Here is a 20704-nt window from a genome sequence, read left to right as displayed (position 1 = left end):
CATTGCAATTTATTGCCCTGGCCACATCTGCAGTCTAAGGCACGTTCACGCAGATGAACAGGGACCCTGGGCAACTTTCATTTGGCGTTTTTCAGAGTCAGTAGAAAGGCCTCTTCAGTGTCCTAAGTTTTCATAACGGTTACCTTAATTTCCTACCGTCTGTAAGCTGCTAGTGTCTTAACGACGTTCCACAGGTGCATGTTCATTAATGGTGTATGGTTCATTGAACAAGCATGGGAAACAGTGTTTAAACCGTTTACAATGAAGATCTATTTGGATTTTTCCGAATTATCTTTGAAAGACAGGGTCCTGAAAAAGGGCCATTTCTTTTTTTGCTGAGTTTAAATTCATCCAAACTTAGTTTGTAGTCAAACACGGACTTACTTTCCTAATGTCGTCTAGGCAGTTGATTTCTGGTGAGAGCCCACCATGTACACACAGGAACTGTTGGTTGAGGAGAGCAGCGAGCGGCAGGCAGTCAAAGGCTTCCATGCAGGCATCGTACACGCGCTCTGAGTACTTGATCTTACCTAAACATGGAACAGGGGATTCACATAAGATATGGTTCACTATCGCTTTCAGAGCACATCTGCTTGCGCTTGCTAAACTCTTGATTAAATGAGGCAGTACCACTTCAATTGTAACCAAGGTCAAACTAAGCTTCACTACATGCCAGGTTTTTTCTGCATTAATGAAAGTGTAAATATATATATATATTTTTTTAATACATTTTCGGGATTGGAAAACAATTTCAGTGTAAACTTTATGACTAAAATCATATATAAAGTACGTAGAAAAGATAATGGACCTAGATACAGTGTACAAAACATTAGGAACACCTTCCTAATATTATCATTTTTTTGCCTTAAGAACAGCCTCAATTCGTCGAGCATGGACTCTAAGGTGTCGAAAGCGTTCCACGGGGATGCTTGGCCCCGACTCCAATGCTTTCCACAGATGTGTCAAGTTGGCTGGATGCCCTTTGGCTAGTGGACCATTCTTGACACACAAACTCAAACCAGTGAGCCTGAATTCAGGAGTATTTATTTTGTTATAATGTTTAAGTATTGAATTGCAGAAAAAAAATTGCTTTAAAACTGCAACATTTTCTCTCAGCTCCATGGCAAAAATGTGTAAAATTGCAAAAAGTTTGCTTTAAAACACAGAAATGCTCTTCAGCCAAGATGGGGGGCCTCAATAATTGGGGCTGAACATTGCCCCCACTCACGACCTAAGCCACTTTTTGATCCAGAAAAACAATGTATGCCAAAATAACTGCTAGGGAATCATCTCAATTAGCTATACAGTGCCTTGCAAAAGTATTTGGCCCCCTTGAACTTTGCGACCTTTTGCCACATTTCAGGCTTCAAACATAAAGATATAAAACTGTATTTTTTTGTGAAGAATCAACAACAAGTGGGACACAATCATGAAGTGGAACGACATTTATTGGATATTTCAAACTTTTTTAACAAATCAAAAACTGAAAAATTGGGCGTGCAAAATTATTCAGCCCCCTTAAGTTAATACTTTGTAGCGCCACCTTTTGCTGCGATTACAGCTGTAAGTCGCTTGGGGTATGTCTCTATCAGTTTTGCACATCGAGAGACTGAAATTGTTTCCCATTCCTCCTTGCAAAACAGCTCGAGCTCAGTGAGGTTGGATGGAGAGCATTTGTGAACAGCAGTTTTCAGTTCTTTCCACAGATTCTCGATTGGATTCAGGTCTGGACTTTGACTTGGCCATTCTAACACCTGGATATGTTTATTTTTGAACCATTCCATTGTAGATTTTGCTTTATGTTTTGGATCATTGTCTTGTTGGAAGACAAATCTCCGTCCCAGTCTCAGGTCTTTTGCAGACTCCATCAGGTTCTTCCAGAATGGTCCTGTATTTGGCTCCATCCATCTTCCCATCAATTTTAACCATCTTCCCTGTCCCTGCTGAAGAAAAGCAGGCCCAAACCATGATGCTGCCACCACCATGTTTGACAGTGGGGATGGTGTGTTCAGCTGTGTTGCTTTTACGCCAAACATAACGTTTTGCATTGTTGCCAAAAAGTTCAATTTTGGTTTCATCTGACCAGAGCACCTTCTTCCACATGTTTGGTGTGTCTCCCAGGTGGCTTGGGGCAAACTTTAAACAACACTTTTTATGGATATCTTTAAGAAATGGCTTTCTTCTTGCCACTCTTCCATAAAGGCCAGATTTGTGCAATATACGACTGATTGTTGTCCTATGGACAGAGTCTCCCACCTCAGCTGTAGATCTCTGCAGTTCATCCAGAGTGATCATGGGCCTCTTGGCTGCATCTCTGATCAGTCTTCTCCTTGTATGAGCTGAAAGTTTAGAGGGACGGCCAGGTCTTGGTAGATTTGCAGTGGTCTGATACTCCTTCCATTTCAATATTATCGCTTGCACAGTGCTCCTTGGGATGTTTAAAGCTTGGGAAAAAATATTTTTGTATCCAAATCCGGCTTTAAACTTCTTCACAACAGTATATCGGACCTGCCTGGTGTGTTCCTTGTTCTTCATGATGCTCTCAGCGCTTTTAACGGACCTCTGAGACTATCATAGTGCAGGTGCATTTATACGGAGACTTGATTACACACAGGTGGATTGTATTTATCATCATTAGTCATTTAGGTCAACATTGGATCATTCAGAGATCCTCACTGAACTTCTGGAGAGAGTTTGCTGCACTGAAAGTAAAGGGGCTGAATAATTTTGCACGCCCAATTTTTCAGTTTTTGATTTGTTAAAAAAGTTTGAAATATCCAATAAATGTCGTCCACTTCATGATTGTGTCCCACTTGTTGTTGATTCTTCACAAAAAAATACAGTTTTATATCTTTATGTTTGAAGCCTGAAATGTTGCAAAAGGTCACAAAGTTCAAGGGGGCCGAATACTTTCGCAAGGCACTGTAGCCTGGGTTTTCAGAGGGTGTTGTTGCTTTGGTAACCTATATGTTTTCAACCACTAACTCCACAGTTACTAGCTACTCCGCAGGGGATGTTGTGTTCTCCTAGGTGATTGCTTAAGCTTGTTTTACTTCAGGCCTAATAGACAACTCCTATCAGATTGAGTGTAACTTGTCTTTCAAGTTATCGCGCTCCTGAGAAATCAGGAGCGCGATAACTTTTCTTGGGCCCAAAACCACAGCCCGCCTTATAGCATGGAACGTCCGCACCATGTTTGAAACTTCAAAAGACAAGATAACCCATCCACCTGACAGGTGTGGCATATCAATAAACTGAATAAACAACATGATAATTGCACCTTGTGCTAAGGACAATAAAAGGCCACTCCAAAATGTGCAGTTTTGTCACACAACACAATGCCACAGATTGGCATGCTGACTGCAGGAATGTCCACAAGAGCGGTTGCCAGAGAATTGAATGTTAATTTCTTTACCAAAAGTCGCCTCCAACGTCATTTTAGAGAATTTGGTCCAACCCGCCTCACAACCGCAGACCACGTGTAACCACGCCAGCCCAGGACCTTCACATTCGGCTTTCTTGACCTGTGGGATCGTCTGAGACCAGTCACCCGGACAGCCGATGAAACTGAGGAGTATTTCTGTCTGTAATAAAGCCCTTTTGTGGAGAAAAATTTATTCTGATTGGCTGTGCCGGGCTCCCACCCATGGCTGCACCCCTGCCCAGTCGTGTGAAATCCATAGTTAGGACCTAATGAATTTCTTTAAATTGATTTCCCTATATGAACTGTAACTCAGTAAAATCATAGAAATTGTTGCGTTTATATTTTTATTCCGTATAGATGAGAAGGCTGGGCAAAAATCTGCTGAGCGCAAAATCCCCCAGGCTGATTGTGCGAGCACAGCAAGAATACAAGACCATGGACAAAGACGTAAAATGAGTGCTTGAAGGGATAAGAGAGCCTTTGTCCAGGAATTGGCCTGTAAGGCAGAACAAGCTGCAGCAAGAGGAGAACTAAGCACTGTATATAAGATCACAAGACATCTCCGTGGCCAAGCTAGCAACCACACAATGCCAGTCAAAGACCAGGTAAAATGTTAACAACCAAAGAGGAACAAACTGCAAGATGGAGAGGTCCTCAACTGGCCAAAGCCTAATGATCCAGCAGACCCACCACCCTCGGATGAGATTGATGGTATAGACACCGACCCACCAGTTGAAGCAGAGGTCCAAGAAGCCATCAAGGCTATGAAGAGTGGCAAAGCACCAGGGATTCTCTCAGCAGGCTGAGCTACTTAAAGCTGATGACAACACGGTTACCAAGGTGCTGACTGATCTCTTTAGCAAGATCTGGGAGCCACAAGACTGGAGAAAAGGCCTTATCGTCAAACTGCCAAAGATCGGAAACCTCAGCGAATGTGACAACTGGCGAGTTAAAACACTTGTTTCCACCCACAGCAAAATCTTTGGTGGAGATTCCTGCAGTCAGCATGCCAATTGCATGCTCCCTCAAAACTTGAGACATCTGTGGCATTGTGCTGTGTGATCAAACTGCACATTTTAGAGTGGCCTATTGTCCCCAGCACAAGGTGCACCTGTGAAATGATCATGCTGTTTAATCAGCTTCTTGATATGCCACAACTGTCAGGTGGATGGATTATCTTGGCAAAGGAGAAATGCTCACTAACAGGGATGTAAACAAAGTTGTGCGCAACATTTCAGAGATAAGCTTTTTGTGTGTATCTAAAATGTATTTTATTTCAGCTCATGAAACGAACACTACAGGTTGTGTTTATATTTTTGTTCCGCATAAAATGCTTAGTGCTGGACAGGGGCCATTCTCACTGAGAGCTCAAGGAAAGCGAGATAATCTGCGAGTCCCTGGGGTGAGAGAGAGTAGCTAGCATTCAAACGATTCCAAGGTAGGGAAGGGAGAGAGCACGACACTGCACCGCAGTCCCTTCATTTGGCCTTCAGGCTTTGAAGTCAGTTAGCATGGAACTCATGCTTCCTGATATGGTTAACATGTTCAGAGGCCTTTCTAGCAACACAGAAGTTCATTTATCAGTCTTGCAATAGCCTTGCACAAACCCAAAGGCTGAAGAACCAACCAAAACAACAACAGTCAAACAGCAAGTCTCTTTGAAATACTATGGCTAGACAATAGCCAAGCTAATTTAATCTACAGATGTAGCCGATCAAGTGAAAAAGTCATGTATCTCCCCAAGGTGCATAAAGGACCCAGAGATAAACTGTCAGTTACATGAACTCCTGGCAGCGTAAGAAGGACATCCGGAGAGGAGAAATAATAAGGTCCTGACAGATGGGGGTGGACCAGGGCTGCCGTTACAAGACCAGGCTTTAGTAACAACAGACAGACACGGACTGACTGGGCTCAACGGTTAGGCGCAGCCTGTGTCCCAAATGGCACCCGTAGGGCTCGGGTCAGAAGCAGTGCACTACATAAGGAATAGGGTGCCATTTAGAACGCGCAGAGTGTCTTAGACCTGTCACTTCTCAAAATGCCTGAGAAACATACAGGCACACCCACTCTCTCCGGGGGTGTTCGAGGTCAGATTTTTTCAGATGATTCGATCTCACAACACCTGGAGAAACATCCCAGAAACCACATTAACATGATCTAGAAATCTTCGGCTGTGCAGCGTGACTGCTAAACGACGACCTGGAACACCACCTAAATCTAAAGCAGGAGGGGAGCAGTCTATTTTTACAGTATGTTGACTTTCATCCTGAAGAAAAGAGCAACACTTATCAGTGGAGCCATCTGCTGCTTAAGGCTAACTGCCTCTGTCAGCCCAGCGCTTGTCAATTAGTTTAAATGCATGCTAATGAATGCATTCATTATAAACTAATTAGACTGAAGCATCTTTCTTTCCAATAGGTTCTTCCCATTCAAATGCTGTTTGCCAATGTTGTTGCTGCCTCTCCTGTCCTGTCCGCCAACGCAAGGTTTGTTTCTTTGATGAGGTTTGCATACTAATGCCTAACACCTGTGCCGCCACTTGAATGCACAGCGATAAGTGTTCACTCACACATACCCATACTCGTGCACAAACACACACACCTTGTGGGTGTGGCAGCTCTCTTTCATTGTGTGTAACGGTCTGAATAACGTCATCTGCATGGCTGGCTGCTCTCCATGCCTCAGCAGCTCGCCGTCTGGCTGCACCGTGAAGAGGAGACATGGTCTCTATGCACGATGGATAAAGACACCTGAACAATGAGATGTTCCTATTGGGAACTGTGGCAGACAGGCTTCCTGATCCTGATGTGTCAGAGTAGAGGGAGGCTGTTCAATCACGGAGACAGCCACCAGGCACAGGCAGGGAGGGGTCTGTCTCTTTGTGCCTGTGTGCCTGCGTGTGTCTGTCTGTCTCTGTGAATGACTCCGTCTCTCTGTCTGAATGTCTGTTTATCTCTTGGTTTGTCTCTGTCTGTCACTGAACGGTTGCTAAGCTCACCAGCCACAAATAATACTGTACTATAATAAGAACATCAATAAGCCACAGAGCTAGGGGGAAGAATGTCCCCTTCAAGTATGTACTTCATGTCTGTTTGCAGAGTAGGGCCAAGTCTGCTTCTCTAGGTTGCAGAGGGCCTTTGATCTCTAAGTAGTACCCTATGGTGTTGCATCACATTAGGCTTGCCCTCATTGGTGTGACATATCATGCTGCAGTGACAGTATACTTACATTCCTGTTTGAAGGTGAAGTACTCTGTGAGGTGCCGGCACTCATGGTTCCCTCGCAGGAGGAAGAGTGTGGTCGGGTGATTGATCTTGAGTGACCAGAGGTACAGCACACACTGTGAGAGGAGAGAGCGAGTGAGGGACACAAGGCAACCAGGACATGAAAGTCAAGCACACAACCCAAACATAGATCCTGAATGCCCAACATGAATTATAAATCACAAATCTCTACACAAAATAAACGTTTACATTCGGTTGAGGCTGAGAAGGTCAGAAAACACAAAATGATAGAAGAACCACAGGACCAGGCCCCTCAGATTGTAAGGACGAGGAGAATTGTCAACTGCAACAGGTAGTTTAAAACGGATACGCTCCAGCCAAAAGGTTTGCCTACACCTCTTCAACCAACCAGATGGCCTGTGTCTACAGTACAGTGCAAAAATAAAAACAATAAAACAGGGCATTAAAACTGGGGTCGTATCCACAAAGTGCCTCAGAGTAGAAATCGGTTGTAAGTGCTGAGAATAAAGACTTTACACCTATCCTTATGGGTAAAAATAAAAGCTATACATTTAGCCTCTTTAGTCATAAGAGCCCCATCTAGGCGACAGATACTGTATTTAGGACACCTCATGAGCAGTGTGCCACACGCAATTGCATTGGAGTTGTTAAAGGGACAATTTTTATCTCAATATAGAATAATTAGTGCCTTAGTGTTCTTTTTTAAATTGTTAAAATGGTTAAAAATAGCTTCTTAGCAAAGAACAATTTCTTAAGGAAGAATTTTGCTACAAGCGGGAAGAGGACTCCTGCGGGTTCTCATTTGGTTGTTATCAGTTGTGTACAGGCAACTGTCTCGTGAGCGCTGAGCAGCAGCCAAAACGAGCAGTTGCTAGGCTACTCACACGCAGAGCGCCTGTATCGCATTAGTGGAAACAAAGACTTCTCAGGGAATATCTTCCGGTTGTGACTATAAGAAGTGACTTTTCGTAGCAGGTTAGGAGAATTAACGTGGTAGGTTGGGATAATTAGGTTAAGATTAGGAAAAGGTTAGGGTTAGCTAAAAATGTTGAAAGTATCTAGCTACAACCAGGCTGCGTATAAAAGTTTGCATGGGTCGGAAGTGATTTTTATCGGGATGGGACAGACAAGTATGCGAAAAAGTTTGACAGGACAAGATGGACAATAATTAATTTTCACTCCTGTGTCAACCTCAGAGTGGTCTGAGTGATGGGCCTAATTGGACAAGCCTAATGAGAGGGAAATGTAACCAGGAAACTCTGATATTGGCAGAGGTTTGAAACTCTTTGTTATTGGTATATTAACTTATACCGCCTGGTGATGTCGCCAGACAGGCCAAAACTCCATCCCACCAAAACAGGCTGAAATTTCAGTTATTTTCAAACAGCTCTTACACTAAAACGGCATTATCATAATTTGTACAATTTCACTGAATTATTCCAACCTCAGTGTGGAAATGTACACAGAGTACACCAAACATTAGGAACACCTTCCTAATATTGAGTCGCGCACCTTTTGCCCTCAGAAGAGCCCTTAATTCATCAAGGCATGGACTCTACAAGGTGTCGAAAGCATTCCACAGGGATGCTGGCCCATGTTGACTCTAATGCTTCCCACAGTTGTGTCAAGTTGGCTGGATGTCCTTTGGGTGGTGAACCATTCTTGATACACACATGAAAAACAGTTGAATGTGAGAAAACATGCAGCCTTGCAGATCTTGACACAAACAGGTGCACCTACTACCATACCCCGTTCAAAGGCACTTCAATATTTTGTCTTGCCCATTCACCCTCTCAATGGCACACAATCCATGTCTCAATTCTTACAAGGCTTAAAAATCCTTAATGAACCTGTCTCTTCCCCTTCATCTACACTGATTGAAGTCTATTTTAACAAGAGACATCAATAAGGGATCATAGCTTTCACCTGGACTCACCTGGTCAGTCTGTCTCATTCTTAATGTTATGTATACACAATGTATATAAAACTAAAGGTAAATCACATTTTGACTGCACTGGGCCTTTAAAATAATGTTTTGATATATCCATATATGATCAAGCCATAAATAATCTAAATCTACATGCAACAGTATCGCTTGCACTTTAACAACGATTTCACGAGGCCTATTTCACATTATATGCAAAGTCAAAATTCTGCTTTTAACCGATCTTTGTCCCCATGTGCAGTTGCAAACCGTAGTCTTTTTTTTTATGGCGGTTTTGGAGCAGTGGCTTCTTTCTTGCTGAACGGCCTTTCAATTTATGTTGATATAGGACTTGTTTTACTGTGTATATAGATAATTTTGTACCTGTTCAGAATAGGTTAAACAGAAAGTTATTCCAACATACTGTATTTGTCAATTGTTAAGAGTAGGCAAAGTGATTATGTCAGGTGAAAATTATATAAAATGTTTAAAGGGCCAGTGCTGTCGAAAACATGATTTTCATGCGTTTTAAATATATTTCCACACTATGAGGTTGGACTAGTACTGTGAAATTATGAAAATTATGATAATGCCCTTTTAGTGTAAGAACTGTTTATTTGAAAAGACTGCCTGAAACAGCAGCCTGTTTTGGTGGGATGGAGTTTTGGCCTGCTAGTGACATCACCAGGCGGTAAAATGAGTTAATAGACCGATATGAAAGAGTTCCAAATCGCTCTGCCAATAACAGCTAGTTTCCCGCTCCCCACCCAGACCACTACCAGACAGTCCTAACAACATTTTTGCTTGAGAAATTTGTCTTCGCTAAGAAGCAATTTTTGTTTATTTTTTACCATTTCAATTGAAAACAAATCACAGTAAGGTACTTCATTGTTACCCAAAAATGATTTGATATTGAGATAAAAACAACTGCATTGGACCTTTAACCATTGCAAAATTTGATGTAGTCACATTTACTGTGGTTGTCTGAAGCGTGCTATAGAGTTCCCAGCTGGCGATGCCTCATCACAATTTGTTATTCCCCATAATTTGAAACAATGCCAATGAGCATCATCACAATCTTTCCTTTGCCTCAAACTACAGTGACTACCACCTGAGATACACTTTTATGAGTTGATTTTAGTCCTGGCTCAGAGTTTGTCTGGGCAGTGTCTTATTAACATCGTCCTAAAATCTACTCGGGAAATGATTTTTTTTGTCAAAACAGGTTAACAGGATTCAAAGGACCTTTTTTGCGCTGATTTGTGGCTACGGGCCCAGGTCTCCTCTGAAAAGCAACAACAGACTAGTCATTCTCTCCCCGTTTAGGGCTTTCAATGAGAGAGGATAAAAAAACACCAGATTCAATCAAATTTAATTCACCCTCAGACACTCTTTGATGCAGTACCCAAATAGAGTTCGGGCCGCATTTAATGTGTGACGACAATATGAAAAGCGGGCTACATTTACAATCCAAATGAGATTGCTTCCCCTTCCACTTTCCAGCCTCAGACGACAGACAAACAAGGTAGCAGCACTCATTAGTCTCCACTTGGCTTGCCACTCTCAGTCTCCCTCTATCTCAGCCCCCTCACTCTTCATCCTCTACTTTAAAATACAGCCAGGCAGGAACACAACCAGAGCCCTACATTAAGTCCCTAGAACAGGATGCCAAGGCAACCAAGGCCAGCAGGTGTCCATTCAAATAATACACAATAGAGAAGTGGGCATTGCGCTACCCATAATTCCAGAGTTTCTAGGAAGGATGGGGTGTTCCGAAGCGGAGAAGCGCAGGTAGGGACTTGGGATTGTTTGTGTCATCATCATGCCAACTCCTTGTCATTCTTTGGCATGTCAAACATCGGTTAACTATGACTAGGGGACTGGTTGACCATGGGGAGAGGTTCAAGCCAGGGAGGGAGCCAGGGTGAGGAGAGGGGCAGTTTAGAGTCAGTGAAAGGACCTCTAGTCTGAGTGAGGGGCTTTGAGTGGAGTGCCTCAGGCTGAAGGGCGATTTAATGAGTCTCTCCCCCCCTCTCTCTCCCTCCCTTCCTGCCTGCCTGCCTGCGTGCGTTGAGCGGGGGAGGCAGACAAAGGCAGCAGAACAGCACGTTGTGTGTCAGACACAAGTGGCTGCTACCTCCCTCACCTCGAAACACACACACTTCACTTCAGACAGCAGTGTGCTGCCTGGTGGTGGCTGGAGGCTGGGAGAGGTCTATAGGTTAGAGCACTTTCCTGCATCAAAGAGGGAGAAAGGAATGAGGAGGCGGTGATGCAAAGGAGGGCACACAGGAGAATCAAAATGGATGGCTCACACGTACTCAATTTAGACCGAGCAAATGTCTGGCCTGAAAATGGTAAAGCTACCTACCTTCTACGAAAGGATAAGGTCAGTCTTTCCATTCTTGGCCTTCATATGGAACTAGAACACAGGTTTCTGAGCCCATTTCCACGAAATCAAAATCAATCTGGGTGTACATATACCAACAAGTGCCTTAACAGGGCGTCGGGGCACCACGAGCTAGAACAGCTTCAATGCACCTTGGCATAGATTCTACAAGTGTCTTGAACTCCGTGCGACACCATTCTTCCATGAGAAATTCCATCATTTGGTGTTTGGTTGATGGAAAATGATGTCTCAGGCTCCGCTCCAGAATCGCCTGTGTGTTTAATTGGGTTGAGATCTGGTGACAGACGGCCATGGCATACGGTTTCCATCATTTTCACACTCATCAAACCATTCAGTGACCATTCATGCCCTGTGGATGGGGGCATTGTCATCCTATGGGGGCATAGCCTGGTAGCCAAAATAATGACTAAGCATGATGGGATGTTAACTGCTTAATTAACTCAGGAATCACACCTGTATGGAAGGACCTGCTTCCAATATACTTTGTATCCTTTATTTACTCAAGTATCCATTATTCTGGAAATTACATGTAGAGCTCACCATGTGTCTCCCTATTCCATATGTAGTGCACTACTTTTGACCAGAGCCCTATGAGCCCTGGTCAAAAGTAGTGCACTACATAGGGGAAAAGGGTGTCATTTGGAACGCATCCACCCATAAATCCAGTGAGTTATGCTGTGGTCCACCTCTGGCCCATGTCCAATGGTAGATCTCATTACTGGCCTAGTCAACACACTGGTTTAATTTACGCAGCACATCAAAGAGAGCTTTGCTTTGCCAGTCCTTCTAGGAGGGCAAGGCACTGGCAGTACCCTCCTCCTTACCCCTAGACTAAAGCACAGCCGGTAATCATATTAGCAGATATTTGATGTGTAACAGAAAGCACATGGAGTCATTTCATTCTTGTCATTTTAACCAGGATATTCAACTAAGTAACACTTGCCACTGTTAGGGCCCTAGAAAATCTGTGTTGCAGAGAACGTGGACAGAATCAAGACATTAAAACTGAATTTTAATTAACACATTTTCCCCAAGTTTATCATAAGACATGAACAAAATACATCGTATTTTACTTCAACTTTGTGAAGAGGCAACAGCACAGGAATGCCCCAGTCTGTTTGTCTACTACTTTGTGTAGCCTATAGCGATGATGCTAATTTAATGACAATCGTCTTCTGGTAAAAGGTTCCCAAAAACATTCTCAATTAAATGATAACTACAAAGTAGCCTACCTGGCAGAATGATTTCATGATTATTTGCATCAATCCAGTGGCCATTTGTTTTGCAAACTCTGCAATCACAAGCGCTACAGAAACACTGCTAACCAAACAGTCTCTGGCTGGTGCTCAGTTGCATTAAAGGTTAACAACACCTAAAATAAAACAAATGTCAGATTTTTCACAGACCTCAAAAGTAGTCTCCTGATGTGGTTTAAGCATTGTTGTGGACTTGAAAATCCACTTTTGTTGTTTTTCTATTAAAGTGTGATTTTGGGAAAAACAGAACGAAGTCGGCAAAATAAAATAGATTTTAATAGGGCCTCACACTGTTTTCCTGGGAGTAAAGTGAAAATCAAGTGAACGCCAAACGACGGAGGCTTGACTACACAATAAGCGTTTCAAAAACTTTTTGGTGAGTGAAATGAGCCTTGATTTTTACAGGCACATAACTCCATTGTGCTTCCAGAGGGGTCATTGATGGACATTAGCCTACCTATTTCCTGTGAGTCCTGTCTGGTTATGAGGGGAAGAGAGCATTTAATCTAGAATAGCTGATCAATGGCCCAGGAGTCACCCGTCATTCCCTATGCTCTTTCACCGACACCTTTTCATCTGTGACATTTCACCTACCGCCTCCCATCAAAAGCCCCCCAGAACCACAGACAAAGCAGGTCGATGCTTAGCCCAGTTAGCCGTCCAGGCCCTATGGCCCTGTTGACTCTTCCATTCAACCCCCCTCAGCCCTATAGCCCCGTCGACTCTTCCATTCAACACCCACAGGTCATAACTCAGCCAGCCCAGTTCTGCACCCTGAGGACTAGTCAAACTCTGCAGAATTTTGTATTCGATACCAGGTTTAGTATCACGATACTCAATACCATTACAATACTCAAAACGAAAAAAAGCAGGCTTATTAGACAAAGTTACAGAATGGTGCTTGAGCCAGACAGATCTTTTGCGTTGAATATCATTACATTTGAAATTTATAGTCAATATGACTGTTTACCAATCTAACTACATAATGGTAATCACTTATTTGAATAGTACATCTCTAATGATAAACTCAGTAAATCAAGCTGTAGGCCAGCCTAGGCCTATTCACAATAGAGGTGTGAGTACATGTAGTGAGGTATTGAGCTCATTTTGGCTGATTTCATGGGCTATAGATGAAACACAATCTGTTTTCTTTCCATTTGGGACTTATTTATTGTACTGATCAACAATATTTGCATAGAAGAAGCAATCTCTTATTTTATGAAAGTGTCTCATTCACACATGCAGTCAGTAGAGACGCGAGGCGGGGGAGACTAAGTGAATGAATAAAGTTTTTGGTGACAATCTTTAAAAATCGGCAATATTTTGCTGATACTAGGGTAGTGAATTGATGTTAGCTTCAGCTATATGCAAGCAAGGAAAGTTAGCCTACAAAGCTGGATGCTACCTGTATCTTCTTGCATTAAGTGTTCTAGCCTGTAATGGATATGCTTGTGTGAACAGTAATTCCGTAATTAAAAAGAAAATAACTAAAAACACAGCGTTACATTATGCTGCAGTTAACACACTTGAATAAGTGTTGAATGTGAATCAGCCCAGACTCCCAGTGAGTGCAGTGGTTCATCAGGACAGGCTAGAGCTAGCAACGACTAAGAGGAGCAGGCACGGTGCACTCGCTAGGATTGAATACTTTCCCGGTGTTTTACAAATGTTCCACCTGACAATAAATCACTTTTCTCCCGGGTAACCCTCTATTCCTGCCAAAACCCGAAGTGTAATTCTAAAGCATATAAATAGGCCTGTCTGGATTTGATTAGAGCTTTGATAGAAAATGCATGCCTGATGTTAACTGAGCCTGATGAGCCATACAATAAATACATTTTATGAGCCCTATATTAAAATAAATTTACATTTAGCATCTTTATTTTTCACTATTTTCTACATAGTAGAATAATAGTGAAGACATCAAAACCATGAAATAACATATGGAATTATGTAGTAACCAAAAAAGTGTTAAACAATTCAAAATATATATTATATTTGGGATTCTTCAAATAGCCACCCTTTGCCTTGATGACAGCTTGGCATTCTCTCAACCAGCTTCATGAGGTAGTAACCTGTAATGCATTTCAATTCGAAAGGTGTGCTTTCTTCAATTTGTATTTGTGTAATTTCTTTCCTTCTTAATGCATTTGAGCCAATCAGTTGTGTTGTGACAAGGTGGGGGGGTATATAGAAGATAAAACTATTTGGTAAAATACCAAGTCCATATTATGGCAAGAACAGCTCAAATAAGCAAAGAGAAACAACAGTCCATCATTACTTTAAGATACGAAGGTCAGTCAATATGTAACCCTTGAAGAACTTTGAACGTTTCTTCAAGTGCAGTCGCAAAAACCATCAAGTGCTATGATGAAACTGGCTCTCATGAGGACCACCACAGGAATGGTCGACCCGGAGTTACCTCTGCTGCAGAAGATCAGTTCATTAGAGCTACCAGCCTGAGAAATTGCAGCCCAAATAAATGCTTCACTGAGTTCAAGTAACAGACATCTCAACATCAACTGTTCAGAGGAGACAGTGTGAATCAGGCCTTCATGGTCGAATTGCTGCAAAGAAACCACTACTAAAAGGACACCAATAATAATAAGAGACTTTCTTGGGCCAAGAAACACAAGCAATGGATGTTAGACCGGTGGAAATCTGTCCTTTCCAAATTGGCGACTTTTGGTTTCAACCGCCGTTTGTCTATGTGAGACGCGGTGTGGGTGAATGGATGATCTCTGCATGTGTATTTCCCACTGTAAAGCATGGAGGTGGTGGTGTTATGGTGTGGGGGTGCTTTGCTGGTAAAACTGTCTGTGATTTATTTAGAATTCAAAGTGCACTTAAACAGCATGGCTACCACAGCATTTTGCAGGAATATCCCTGCAGAATCTGGTTTGGGCTTAGTGGGACTATCATTTGTTTTTCAACAGGACAATGAGCCAACACACCTCCAGGCTGTGTAAAGGCTATTTTACCAAGATGGAGAATGATGGAGTGCTGCATCAGATGACCTGGCCTCCACAATCCCCCAGCCTCAACCAAGTGGAGATGATTCGGGATGAGTCGGACCGCAAAGTGAAGGAAAAGCAGTGCTCCGCACTGGTGGGAACTCCTTCAAGACTGTTGGAAAATCATTCCAGATGAAGCTGGTTGAGAGAATGCGAAGCATGTGCAAAGCTGTCATCAAGGCAAAGGGTGGCTATTTGAAGAATCTCAAATATAAAATATATTTGTTTGTTTAACACTTTTTCAGTTACTACATGATTCCATGAGTGTCATTTCATAGTTCATGTCTTCACTATTATTCGACAATGTAGAAAATTGTAAAAAAATTAAGAAAAACCTTTGAATAAGTAGGTATTTAAAACTTTTGACCAGTAGTGTATGATATAGGCTATTTAACATTACACACAACAGAAAAACAGAAAAGTCCATAGATGTAGCTTGATATACAGTTGTGGCCAAAAGTTGAGAATGACACAAATATTCATTTTCACAAAGTCTGCTGCCTCAGTTTGTATGATGGCAATTTGCAGATACTCCAGAATGTTATGAAAAGTGATCAGATTTATTGCAATTAATTGCAAAGTCCCTCTTTGCCATGCAAATGAACTGAATCCCCCAAAAACATTTCCACTGCATTTAAGCCCTGCCACAAAAGGACCAGTTGACATCATGTCAGTGATTCTCTCGTTAACATAGGTGTGAGTGTTGATGAGGACAAGGCTGGAGATCACTCCGTCATGCTGAATGAGTTCGAATAACAGACTGGAAGCTTCAAAAGGAGGGTGGTGCTTGGAATCATTGTTATTCCTCTGTCAACCACGGTTACCTGCAAGGAAACACGTGCCATCATCCTTGCATTGCACAAAAAGGGTTTCACAGGCAAGGATATTGCTGCCAGTAAGATTGCACTGAAATCAACCATTTATCGGATCATCAAGAACTTCAAGGAGAGCGGTTCAATTGTTGTGAAGAAGGCTTCAGGGCACCCAAGAAAGTCCAGCAAGCACCAGGACCGTCTGAAGTTGATTCAGCTGTGGTATTGGGGCACCACCAGTACAGAGCTTGCTCAGGAATGGCAGCAGGCAGGTGTGAGTGCATCTGCACGCAAAGTGAGGTGAAGACTTTTGGAGGATGGCCTGGTGTCAAGAAGGGGAGCAAAGAAGCCACTTCTCCCCATGAAAAACATCAGGGACAGACTGATATTCTGCAAAAGGTACAGGGATTGGACTGCTGAGGACTGGGGTAAAGACATTTTCCCTGATGAATCCCCTTTCCGATTGTTTGGGGCATCCGGAAAAAAGCTTGTCCGGAGAAGACAAGGTGAGCACTAGCATCAGTCCTGTGTCATGCCAACAGTAAAGCATCCTGAGACCATTCATGTGTGGGGTTGCTTCTCAGCCAAGGGAGTGAGCTCACCCACAATATTGTCTAAGAAGACAGCCATGAATAAAGAATGGTACCAACACATCCTCCGAGAGCAACTTCTCCCAACCATCCAGGAACAGTTTGGTGATGAACAATGCCGTCTCCAGCATTATGGAGCACCTTGCCATAATGCAGAAGTGATAACTAAGTGGCTCGTGGAACAAAACATTGATATTTTGGGTCCATGGCTAGGAAACTTCCCAGACCTTAATCCCATTGAGAACTTGTTGTCAATCCTTAAGAGGCGGGTGGACAAACAAAACCCCACAAATTCTGACAAACTCCAAGCATGGATTATGCAATAATGGGCTGCCATCAGTCATGTGGCCCAGAAGTTAATTGACAGCATGCCAGGGCGGATTGCAGAGGTCTTGAAAAAGAAGGGTCAACACTGCAAATATTGACTCCTTGCATCAACTTCATGTAAATTGTCAATAAAAGCCTTTGACACTTATGAAATGCTTGTAATTATACTTCAGTATTCCATAGTAACATCTGACAAAAATATCTAGACACTGAAGCAAACTTTGTGGAAATGTATATTTGTGTCATTCTCCAAACTTTTGGCCACGACTGTATACTCTCTTGGGTAAATGGATTATATTAGCTGTAGTAGGCTAATATTTTGAGCGTGAACTATATTATACTGCATTATATGGACTGGAATTACGCACATTGTTCAAACCATTCGAAAACTAGGAGAGAACATGGGATTCTGGTGCAGCACATGGCCTTCAAAGGTATAGGCCAACGAATTTGATTGAAAAGGGCCTATTTGTCTAATTAGTAGGCTGAGTAACCGAGTGGCGCACCGGTCTAAGGCACTGCATCTCAGTGATAGAGGCAACACTACAACAGACCCTGGTTCAATTCCAGGCTGTATCACAACCGGCCGTGATTGGGAGTCCCATAGGGCGGTGCACAATTGGCCCAACTGGGTTTGGCCGTCATTGTAAATAAGAATTTGTTCTTAACCGACTTGCCTTGTTAAATAAAAAGGTTAAATCAAATAAAAAATGTTTTAATAATATTTCCCCTAATGTTCTTAGTAGGCTCTTTTGCTCTTTATTGTTGCTTAATTCCTTCCTCTCTTTCAACAGTTAAATGAAATAAGTTTTGTTGTCCTGATCTTCATCATTCTAATGACATCCTTAATTATTATAGGACTAGAATCAGATGCATAAGTCTTTCCCTTCTCATGAAGATTGAATGGTTATGGGTCTGAAATTATAACTGCTTTTGCCTTTCTCCATCACGTGTTCACTCTTTCAAACTACCAGTGATTTCTAGTGGCTGCTGTATTTAACATTAAACAAACGAGCTTGTGTACCTGAGTCTATTGGTATAAGAAATGCTAAAACATTATGTCCAACAAGGTCTAGCTTTTCCTGCATGGGACTTGATGTTAATGACAAGATGGCACCAATAGAGATGGCAGCTTCGCTTCTAGTCCTTAGTAAACTGTGCAGTTTTTTTTTATAAATGTATTATTCCTTACATTGTTAGCCCAGAAAACCTTAAGTGTTTTTACATACAGCCGGGAAGAACTATTGGATATCAGAGAGACGTCAACTTAACAGCACAACGATCAAGAACACGACTTTCCCAAAGCGGATCCTTTGTCTGCACCGCCCAGGGCATTTGAACTGATTCCAGAGGCCGACCCAAAACAACACCGCCGGAGGAGGGCGTGCCGGAGCGGTCTTCTAGTGAGGCTTCCAAGTATATTACTAATTGCTCATTTCCAGTCCCTAGTTAACAAAGTCGACGAAATCAAGGCAAGAGTTGCTTTCCAAAGAGATATCCGGGATTGTAACATACTCCGTTTCACGGCAACATGGCTAGCTGAGGACATGCTATCGGAGTCCATACAGCCAAAAGGATTTTCAGTGCATCGCACCGACAGGAATAATTATCTCTCCGGTAAGAAGGGCGGGATGTATGTTTCATGATTAACGAGTCATGGTGTAATTATAACAACATACAGGAACTCAAGTCCTTTTGTTCAATCATATGCCGACTTTATTATCTGCCAAGAGAACTCTCCTCGGTTATCACAGCCGCGTACATCCACCCACAAGCGGAAACCAAGACGGCCATCAAGGAACTTCACTGGACTTTATGCAAACTGGAAACCATATATCCTGAGGCTGCATTTATTGTAACATGCTCGACCATTGCTACTCTAACTTCTGTGATGCATACAATGTCCTCCCCTGCCCTCCTTTTGGCAAATCTGACCATGACTCCATTCTGTTGCTCCCCTCCTAAAGGCAGAAACTAAAACAGGAAGCATCCGTGCTTAAGTCTATCTAACGCTGGTCTGACCAATCGGATTCCAAGCTTCAAGATTGCTTAGATCACGTGGACTGGGATATGTTCCGGGTAGCCTCAGATAATAACATTGACGTATACGCTGAAAATCGGTGAGCGAGTTTATAAGGTAGTGTATAGGAGATGCTGTACCCACTGACTATTAAAACCTTCCCTAACCAGAAACTGTGGATTGATGGCAGCATTCGCGCAAAACTGAAAGCACATACTACCGCATTTATTCATGGCAAGGCGACTGGAAATATGGCCGAATACAAACAGTGTAGTTATTCCCTCTGTAAGGCAATCAAACAAGCAAAGTGTCAGTATAAAGACAAAGTGCAGTCGCAATTCAACGGCTCAAACACGAGACGTATGTAGCAGGGTCTACAGACAATCAGATTACAAAAAGAAAACTAGCCCCGTTGCGCACATCATTGTCTTGCTTCTAGACAAATTAAACAACTTATTTGCGAACTTTGAGGACAATACAGTGCCATTGACACGGCCCGCTACCAAAGACTGTGGGCGCTCCTTCTCTGTGGCCAATGTGAGTAAAACATTTAAACGTCTTAACCCTTGCAAGTCTGCCAGGCCAGACGGCATCCCTAGCCGTGTCCTCAGAGAATTCGCAGACCAGCTGGCTAGTGTGTTCACGGACATATTCAATCAATCTCTATCCCAGTCTTCTCTCCCCACAAGCTTCAAGATGGGCACCATTGTTCCGGTTCCCAAAAAAGCTAAGGTAACTGAACTAAATGGCTATCGCCCCATAGCACTCACCTCTGTCATCATGAAGTGCGTTGAGAGACTAGTCAAGGACCATATCACCTCCACCTTACCAGTCACCCTAGACCCAGTTTAATTTGCTTATTGCCCCAATAGGTCCACATACAATGCAATCGTCATCACACTGCACAATCCCATCTGGAAAAGAGGAATACCTATGTAAAAATGCTGAGAGCTCAGCATTCAACACCATAGCACCCTCCAAGCTCATCATTAAGCTTGAGACCCTGGGTCTCGACCCCACCCTTAGCAATTGGCTCCTGGACTTCCTGACAGGCCTCCCCAGGTGGTGAAGGTAGGAAACAACATCTCCACTCCGCTGATCCTCAACACTGGGGCCCCGCAAGTGTGTGTTCTCAGCCCCTTCCTGTACTCCTTGTTCACCCACGACTGAGTGGCCATGCACGTCTCCAACTCAATAATCAAGTTAGTAGATGACACACCTGTGGTAGGCTTGATTACCAACAATGACGAGACAGCCTACAGGGAGGAGGTGAGGGCCCTCGGAGTATGGTGTCAGGAAAAGAACACCTCAATCAATGTCAGCAAAATAAAAGAGATGATCGTGGACTTCAGGGTGCACACTCCCTATCCACATCGACCTGACAGCAGTGGAGAAAGTGGAACATTTTAAGTTACTCAGTGTACATATCACCGACAAACTGAAATGCTCCATTCACACAGACAGCGTGGTGAAGGCGGCGCAACAGCGCCTCTTCAATCTTTTGGGTCGTCACCAAAATCACTGACAAACTTTTACAGATGCACAATTGACAGCATCCTGTCGGGCTGCATCACAACCTGGTACGGCAACTGCACCGCCCTCAACCGCAAGGCTCTCCAGAGGGTAGTGAGGTCTGCACATTGCATCACCGGGGGTAAACTACCTGCCCTCCATGACACCTA

General features: G+C 43.0%; 1 protein-coding gene across 7 annotated transcripts in view; it reads right to left on the bottom strand.

The window, feature by feature from the left end:
* The window catches only part of ppp3cca (protein phosphatase 3, catalytic subunit, gamma isozyme, a), a 78709-nt gene that overhangs the window by 17818 nt on the left and 40187 nt on the right, over window positions 1-20704 (bottom strand). For all 7 annotated transcript variants that reach the window (XM_021606376.2, XM_036980057.1, XM_021606377.2 and 4 more), the window contains exons 4-5: window positions 6653-6764; window positions 385-530 (exon numbers count right to left, since the gene is read on the bottom strand). In XM_021606376.2, coding sequence (XP_021462051.1) covers window positions 385-530; window positions 6653-6764 — 258 coding nt within the window. The remainder of the gene's footprint in view (window positions 1-384; window positions 531-6652; window positions 6765-20704) is intronic.

This window comes from Oncorhynchus mykiss, chromosome 6 (genome assembly GCF_013265735.2).
Source record: "Oncorhynchus mykiss isolate Arlee chromosome 6, USDA_OmykA_1.1, whole genome shotgun sequence".
In the NCBI taxonomy this organism is placed as follows: domain Eukaryota; kingdom Metazoa; phylum Chordata; class Actinopteri; order Salmoniformes; family Salmonidae; genus Oncorhynchus; species Oncorhynchus mykiss.
Note: the sequence above shows the minus strand (reverse complement) of the source record. Positions and strands in the feature narration are given on the sequence as shown.